This window comes from Oryzias melastigma, linkage group LG4 (assembly GCF_002922805.2).
Source record: "Oryzias melastigma strain HK-1 linkage group LG4, ASM292280v2, whole genome shotgun sequence".
In the NCBI taxonomy this organism is placed as follows: domain Eukaryota; kingdom Metazoa; phylum Chordata; class Actinopteri; order Beloniformes; family Adrianichthyidae; genus Oryzias; species Oryzias melastigma.
The window spans coordinates 25,967,666-25,976,183 of NC_050515.1; the positions used below are offsets into that span (position 1 = coordinate 25,967,666).

The window sequence follows — 8,518 nt, forward strand, 5'->3', positions numbered from 1 at the left end:
AAAAAACCCTCCTGATGGCTTAAACTTTATGAGAAGTGTTACAATTATTATACGGATTCTATGCTGGCTTTATTTAACTTCCTTTTATGAACATTTTATTTCATTTTTATCCCAAATTGAATGAAAACATTGCAAGCAACATAAAAAAAGACAAAGCAGTTTTACAATGTTCACTTAGAGAACATAAACCACACTTTAGTTAGTTTTAAAGCAGGATAGGGCAGGGCTGTATGTTATCTATTTAATATAAACTAGATACCACACGCAAAAATTGAATTAAAACTGAGGATATAGGACACCAGAAGAGAGGCCAAAACAAACATAAATCATAATTCGACAAAGGTCTCTAAATGGGCACAATTCTCCGCAACAGCAGTATACAAACACACACAAAAATCAATGTTCCCCTCCCCTGACCATGGTCCACTGAACACAACGTTTCATAAGAGTCAGTATTTTAGCCCTGCCATATCTCATGTGACATGTAAACAACAAAGAGAGACGAACAAACTGCACTGATAGGATTCAGTAACTATTATTTGGCAAAATATTAAATATTTTTAACAAAAATGAGCAAATACTTGAAAATCATGAATTTCAACCTGAAATCCATATTTTATCTGATAATAAAGTGTATTCACAGCAACACTCATTCAACAATTGTTAAAATAAGTTATAAAATGTATCTCGTATTACCGTCACAAATACAGAACTTTAATCACCAAAACACAAGTACCTGATTCCCAAACTGGTTGGATGGGAAAGCGAGGATGCGTAAACCCCTCTCAGCATACGCGGCGTGCATCTTTGCAAACTGAGAGTAGTTTACTACGGTTTTGCCTCATTTGGAGGCAACGTTGGTGATGATGACAACGTTCCCCCTGAAACACACATATAACATGATGATAGGGGTTGTTACCACCGGAGCAGAACGAGGAAGAACAAATCGCAAATACCTGTACTTTTCCAAGGGAATCACATTGCCATCGATGTCTGTTGCATTGAAATCATAAATAGATGTTGCCCTCTGCCAGTCCTCAGTCGGGGAAGACTGTTGGAAAAGGCAGAAAATACATAGAAAATGTGAGTGCAAAAATAAACACAAAGTTACACCTGACATGACATAAAACAGAAAAGTATGAACAAATTATTGTTAGAAACACACAAAATAAAAGCCGAGCTGGTAAAGTTAGGTTCCAGTCCAATGCAGCTTCAGTCACTTCTTACCATAGCCTGCAGCAGGACAGAGAAAAGCACTGTACAGCCTGCCAGCAGCATGGCTGCCGTTCACTTAGCCGCTATAAAGGCACAAAACAATCCGATCTCTGATTCCTCCCCCGTGACTCTGCCTTTATACCCAGAGAGCACACGTCGCAGCGTCCTCACACAGAAAACACGTGATCATTAACGAAACTGATAGGATGGGATTGTCCAGCCCTTCCTACTTTCCTGCTGGCTACTAAACCCTGCAGATCAAAAACACCTTTGTACTGCAGTTCACAGGTCACAGCGATGACATAACCTCAGGAAAAGAGAGCTCTGTGCCTGGGCACAGGAAACAAAAACACATTGTGCAAAATGATTAAATCTAAAAGGAAAAACAATCTAATCCCAGACTACAAGAGAGTTAGTGCTTGAAAGTGTTATAGTAAATTCACTGATGACATCCAGCAGAATTGATCAACAAATCGTGACACAGCAATTTAAACTTCATGATTTATCAAATTAATTGAGGTTTTTTGTGTGTTCCTCTGGAATGTCTTGGTATTTAAACTCACAAAACTATGAATTTAGCAGTTTAAACACAAAAACTGAAGGTATGTACAAAAAAAGAAGCTGTGACTTTAATGCAGAGGTTTTACGTCATGCAAAAAAAAAAAAAAAAAACATCTAAATGTTGACACTGTCACTGTATGTACTGATGATAAGCTTATCAGCTGATGCCAGTAGACGAAGGGCATAAAGCAGGCGCTGCAGCTGCATCAGTGAACGTTCCTGGACTGCTGAATGGAATCCTCGAGAACCTGCTTCCTAACAAATATAAGAGGTTTATGAGCTTATTGACAAATCTGGTTATGAGGTGTTACGCAGACCGACGAGAAAAACACAGGAATAACAGGATGAATGCGTACGAATGCAAAAACATATATAATAATACAGTTATTACTAAGGAAAAACATAAATTACTGCTATCCAATTAGAAATACTTTACCGTTGTTGATAAAACAAAGTAGAGTACCGTCGCCAGCAGTGCTCCACTACTCGCGACCGCCCCGACTGTCAAAATGACAAATAAAGGCCTCATCTTTTTATAAATATATCTTAGAAAAGCCACAGTTATCGGAATAAATCTTTTTTGTCCATTATAGGTGCACGTGACTCAGTTTTAGCCAGTGTTGTGAAACTCGAGTGGGCGGAGCCAAATGCTGCAAAAGAGGTGGAGGAAATTACGTCAGAGATTTTTCAAAATAAATGGCAACGAATGAAAAATAGATTTATAGGTGAAAAAATTTACTCAAAAAATAAACTGTTCCAAACTGGGTAGAATGATTATGGGATGATAATGGGATTTATGGATACAATACGTTATAATTAAAATATAGAAGGCAATATGTTTATTCAATGTTCATCTAAATAACTGCAGTGAGCTTTTTAAAACTAAATTAGGGGGACAAAAATTCAGAGTCTTTTTCATTAGAAAAAAATAAATTATTTTTACACTTTTTTACCATAATTGTGTGAATGCATTCAATGCATTCACACTATTGTTTTTCTGTTTCTCTTTATTATTATTATTATTATTATTATTATTATAGTTTATGTCCACTTCCGTACGTTTTTCGGCACGTAAAACTTTATCACACTTTATGCGACTTATACAATCTTGGTATCAAAACGTTCAGCTCGTTAAGGACATTATCGCTTGTATTTTTAGTAGTTGTGCACTTTACAGTTTTTGCGTAGTTACACAATTTGTGCGTTTTTTCAGCCCCATTATAACTAATAGGATTTTATTACAAATTCCTGCAAATTACACACTTTATGCAATTTAAGCAATTTTACACATCCAGCATGTTCAGCAAATTCATGCTTTTACTACACATTATTACAATTACACAACTTACACAAATTTAACACAACTTTACACAACTACACAATTTTACACAATTTGTGCAAAATTAAAGCAAATTCAGCATTTCATGCAATTTTACACATCCAGCATGTTCAGGAAATTCATGCTTTTACTACACATTCTTACAATTACACATATTACACAAATTTAACACAACTTTACACAACGCGAAAATGCATTCACACATGCATTATCGGAGGTAATGCAATTTTTCTAGTTTAAAATTATATTTAGATTTATATCACCCATTTGCCAAATTAAAGAAAAAAAATGCGCGTGGGCATTTTATGAAGACAATTTATGATTAAGACTTAAATTTAGAGAATTTATTTAAAAAAAAAGGAGGGGCGGGGGTATATTTTTATTTTCAAACGTCAAAACCAAAACGCAATGCATTGTGGTATATATTGTCTGAGCGAGAAATCATCGATGCTACTGGATTTTAGAAAAAGATTAGCGGTTTAAAGTCAAGTTTACATTAAAAAAAAAATCAAAGAAGATGGATGATGAAGAGGAAACTTACCGACTGTGGAAGATTCGTAAAACAATAATGCAGGTGGATTAAATACAAGTATCTACTAGCATCTTAGCCAATTAGCTGCTAGCATCACATGTGGCTCTCGTGAAGGAGTCGGTTTTGACCGCTATTGTTGTGGCTATTTCTTTAAGCTTCGTGGGGCGTTGTGTTGTTATCTGCTGTGAGGACATTCCAAATATGTTTCCGAGCAAACTGTTTGTTTTTTCCAACTATTTTTATTGATGCACGCATCTGTTAGCCTTTACACGATAGCATGTCACTAAGGCTAGCTTCACCACAATGGTGAATGGTTTACATTAAGCTTTTTGGCTTCGTTTTTCTATATAACCACAGCTCTGCCACGATCGAGGCTATCTGGTAACACAAGATGAGTTGGATCAGACCCTGGACGAGTTCAAGAGTCAGTTCGGAGACAAACCCAGCGAGGGTCGTCCCAGACGGACGGACCTTACAGTCTTGGTCGCTCACAACGATGATCCCACTGATCAAATGTTTGTTTTCTTTCCTGGTAAGTTTATACCTGATCATATTTTTTGAATATTATCCTGTATTCTTAAATGTTACGAAAAGATTTTTTGATCTATGGTAAATATGTTGCCAGTGATCTTTTAATTCTGATAATACTGTTTTAGTCAAAATAAACAAAAACTTGTGTAGTTTTCTTGAGCATAGTTTATGCAGAACGACAGAAGTTTATTAGAAATTCATATCTGAGTTGTAGGCGGGACAATTGCAAAGAAGTGATCCTCTGCTGATAACCCATCATCCCTTTGTTTACTCTCCTTTCCACTAGCTTACAGCTCCTCACAACACTACGCTAACATTAGCAGTGCAACAAAACCGAGAAGCAATATTTGCACTAACAAGTCGTACAGTTTTAAGCCAGATGTCAGCTCAGACGAGGAAAATGAGGACGCTAAAGTGTCTGTTTACAAGTGGATGCATCAAAGTGGAGTGGAGTAGAGAACTTTTGGCCCACCCATTCCAGTTGCTGTGTCACAAATTTTTTTTTTTTTTCTTTAAACAGCATTTTTTCATCTGCTCCCAATCCATCATAATTTCAAATTAAAGAAAAAAAAATGCAAGTTTTAGGGTATGTTCAGACTGGACACATTTGCTCTGGTTCGCTCTGAACAACTGGACCAAAAAGGCCACCGTAGCCAGGGATAACGGGATGTAAATACCGACCTGCTAAGAAACGATGAGACACAGCAGCTCACTGAAATGTAGTTGGATAAATGCAGGCTAATTAAAACTACTTTGACTGTGATACACATTGCTTCTCACCCTGTTTTCCCAACAATCTGTTGTCACAAACACTTATCAGCGAACCTTCTTAACCTCAGTAATCATCTTGCCCCTTCCCTTTGCCATACCAAAGCAGCAGTAAAAACTGTTATTTCTGACGTTAATTAAAAATTCATATTTGGTCATCAAAATATAAAATTTGAATAGGTAAACTATCCTGACACGGATTTAAAAGCTTAGGACTTCCATTATTCTTTCTCTCATTGTTTTGCGCCGCTCTTGTAATTCCTGGCCAATGTTTGAAGAGATCTTTTGTCATGTGGTTTTGTTTACAAGCTTTGGTTACTCTTTTTATTAGAGGAACCCAAGGTCGGGATCAAGACAATTAAGATGTACTGTCAAAGGATGCAGGAGGAGAACATTACTCGAGCTATCATTGTGGTTCAGATGGGCATGACGCCTTCAGCAAAACAGGTATGTGTAATCACTTAAAACTAGTGCTGGGTATCAGTGAAAACATGTTTCAATACTAGAACCCCAAATTTAACATTGGCACCTGATCATTACATTTTTGGATACTGATTTTAAGAAATGCTTTTTAAAGATAACTAATTTGAAAACAACTTTTTTGAAATATTACTAAAGCAATACAAAACACTGAAGATTTGCTTGATAATGTAATAATATTTTACAGTCTCTTGTGGACATGGCGCCAAAGTACATTCTGGAACAGTTTCTGCAGCAGGAACTGCTAATAAACATTACAGAGCACGAGGTAAATATCCTGTTATCAGCGTAAAGTTAGATATGGCTGCAGAGAATGACTTTCTGACTTCTACTTCTTTGTTTTGTGTTTGATTTTCAGCTCGTCCCAGAACACATCGTCATGACGAAAGAAGAAGTGACAGAACTTCTCGCCAGATAGTATCTTTTACGCACTTGTCATGTCCGAATTCGCTCACTATCCCGGTCTAGCCTCTAAATGACAATACAGCGTTGGGCTACTGAGTGTGGTGGATTTTAAATTTGAACTGGTATGCATTGCTTTTTTTTTATTTCTTAATGACAAATATGACATCACCTATTTGCCAAAGCTGTTAACTGGGGTGCCCAGTTTCAGTGTCAAGTCAAAAATGGAAAATAGTGTTATACTTACCAGGCAGTTGCTACCTTCTGAGAAGGCCGAAAGCGCTTTAAAGTCACGTTTTTGTTCTCCCCCTAACCTTTGATATTTTTCTTATTTGTATTTAGTAGGGCTGTCAGATTTGTCGCGTTAATTCCGCGTTATGTGCATGACGCCGACAATTTTTTTATGCATTAATCGTGGATTTTCTCATACGTGCCTTTCCACACTGTGCAGGCGTCCCTCATCGCCCTCTAACTCTCCGGCTGCTCTCACTAGATCACGGGTGGGTCTCCAACCACCGAGCTGCTAGCTAGAACTGGACCGGCGCCAGTACGCGGAGAGCTCCTGCACTCTAACCCGGTACCGGCTCGCGTCCAGAGCTGCGGACACCCGACGTTCCGAACAGCAAGCGCCCTGGGGGACGTTTTAAATGTAGTTTAAACAACACCAGTTATTTGTAGATGAAAAGATAAATCTCAGCTTTGAGTGTGTGGCCCGTCCCTCTTTCGTCGCGCGAAAATACGAAAAATATCCCAAAGTTCTGGAGGTTTAAGCGTGATCCAGCCCCAGCATAGCGGTCTGTCTGCCGGCATATTCATCGTGAGCTCCGCTGGACACGTCGCTGCATCGAGCTGCAGCCAGAGAACGCGGCGGCAGTAACAGACTGTCAAACTATCCACAGAGTATCCCGCTTTTCTCAGTCTTTAATGTTTTAAAAAACAAAAGTTAATTGGAAATGATAAATCTCTATTTCATTTATTACTGTAGTTCAGCAGAGGAGGAAAAGATTTGGTCCTGACCAAAAATGAACATGAAAGTGTTATGGAAATTTTATTTTTGATGTTTTTTTATTTTATTTTACTGAACGTTGATTGAAGTTTTGAATTTAAAATGCCCTTCACTTGCACTTGGGCTTTTGTTAGGGATTTTATGTTACAGCCTTTTATTGTTAAGAAAGTTTATCTCAATACAATGTTACAAAATAAAGTAGTAATAAAGTAAAATAAAGGAGTTCTTATAAAAACTATTAGTTTTACCATTCTTGTTTTCATAATTAATGTGAACTGTTAAATTCCACGAAGCACACATTTTTTTTCTAAAAAAAAGGCCACATATTAATTTGCGATTAATCGCGAGTTAACTATGGACAATGCGATTAATCACGATTAGAAAAATGTAATCGCCTGACAGCTCTCGACAATAATAAAAAGTCGCTCCAATTTTGTTCTAGTTTTTATCATTATTTTCCTATTCTGAGTAATGTAGGAAAGCAATTCGTCAAACTTAATCATAGAAAGACAGAAGTAGCGCTGAAAGCTTCCGTCATACAGACACAGCTCCTGCAGTAGATGGTAAAGCTCACCGGATTGGGAGAGTCTCTGAATTAACTCGTGAACCCAGATATGGAGACGTGTTTACCAGTGCTTTTGTAGAGCTAAATAAACCTGATCTCTCAACATCATCCGTGTCTTCTATGATGTAGCGATGTAGGCTGAAGAATTTTGACACTAGCTCCAGTATGCATAAATGATGCTCACTGGATTGGCAAATATAGACCACGATGCATTGCATTTTTTATGTATTTTGTTTTTGTTAACCATCCACAAATTCATCATCCGAACACAGTGGATTCATAAATATTCTTCGTAAAATGTTCGTATTAATCAGGTTTTTACTTCACAAAATCAGTGATGTCATATTTGCCTTTAAAAAACAGTGAGCATGGTGTTCAAAACACTCTTAAAATCCAGGATAACTCACTATATATAAGTGTTTAGTAGTTTGGTAGTAAGGAGGGCAGACACCCCTACAACATGGCAAACACAATGTATAGTGCACTAAGTCTTTGTTTAATCTGATTCAAAATAAACTGCTGTTTGTTCTATGAATCCTTAACATATTCATTACAGTAAATTGAAGGAAAGCCAGCTGCCCAGGATTCAGGCCGGGGACCCTGTAGCTCGCTACTTTGGCCTTAAGAGAGGACAGGTAGCAGATTGTGAATCAGTGTTTGGTTTCCCGCTGCTGTTTAACACAACTTTGAGATACAGTTGTTTGTGGATTCTTTCAGGTCGTGAAGATCATCAGACCCAGTGAGACAGCTGGAAGATACATCACATACCGACTGGTTCAGTGACAGACGAGTATGTGGTGATGATTGCTCCCAAATCAAGTTAAAAACAAGGCTTGAAAAAAGTGTCAAGTGTTGCCTGGCATGTTGAACAACTAAACCTGTAATAATTAAAAGGAAAATGTTACTGATCGTTTTCTGCTTTTTATTTTCAGCCCTCTTGGATCAACATGTCACACCAGTGGGGACAAAACAGTTCATCACACACCTGTGAATCTTCTTTTTTTGATGACCAATTTTGTAAATTAAACAAGTGTTTTTGTTGAAAAATGCAAAAGAAATAAAACATTTTACAGAAATGGATTTTCTTTTACTGTTTGCAAAAATCAACAGCATTCAGTG

At 37.4% G+C, this 8,518-nt stretch overlaps 2 protein-coding genes across 3 annotated transcripts in view; one reads left to right on the forward strand and one right to left on the reverse strand.

Moving 5' to 3' along the window:
- Nucleotides 1-2,405, reverse strand: part of gpx4a (glutathione peroxidase 4a) — a 4,386-nt gene extending 1,981 nt beyond the window's left edge. Inside the window, exons 1-3 of one of the 2 annotated variants that reach the window (XM_036211658.1) lie at nt 2,213-2,405; nt 957-1,051; nt 737-881 (exon numbers count right to left, since the gene is read on the reverse strand). In XM_036211658.1, coding sequence (XP_036067551.1) covers nt 737-881; nt 957-1,051; nt 2,213-2,305 — 333 coding nt within the window. In that variant the 5' untranslated portion in view covers nt 2,306-2,405. Of the gene's footprint in view, nt 1-736; nt 882-956; nt 1,052-1,227; nt 1,411-2,212 lie in introns of those variants that run through there. The other variant, XM_036211659.1, reaches the window with a different exon arrangement.
- A 1,224-nt stretch (nt 2,406-3,629) lies between these two features.
- On the forward strand, nt 3,630-8,475 carry polr2eb (RNA polymerase II, I and III subunit E, b; the record flags this gene model as incomplete). Its single annotated transcript, XM_024278385.1, is given in 8 exon segments — nt 3,630-3,689; nt 4,005-4,179; nt 5,278-5,393; nt 5,614-5,694; nt 5,785-5,843; nt 7,956-8,034; nt 8,117-8,189; nt 8,332-8,475. Coding segments are annotated over 7 exon segments (633 nt in total). The 3' UTR covers nt 8,183-8,189; nt 8,332-8,475.
- Between the last annotated feature and the right edge of the window lie 43 nt (nt 8,476-8,518).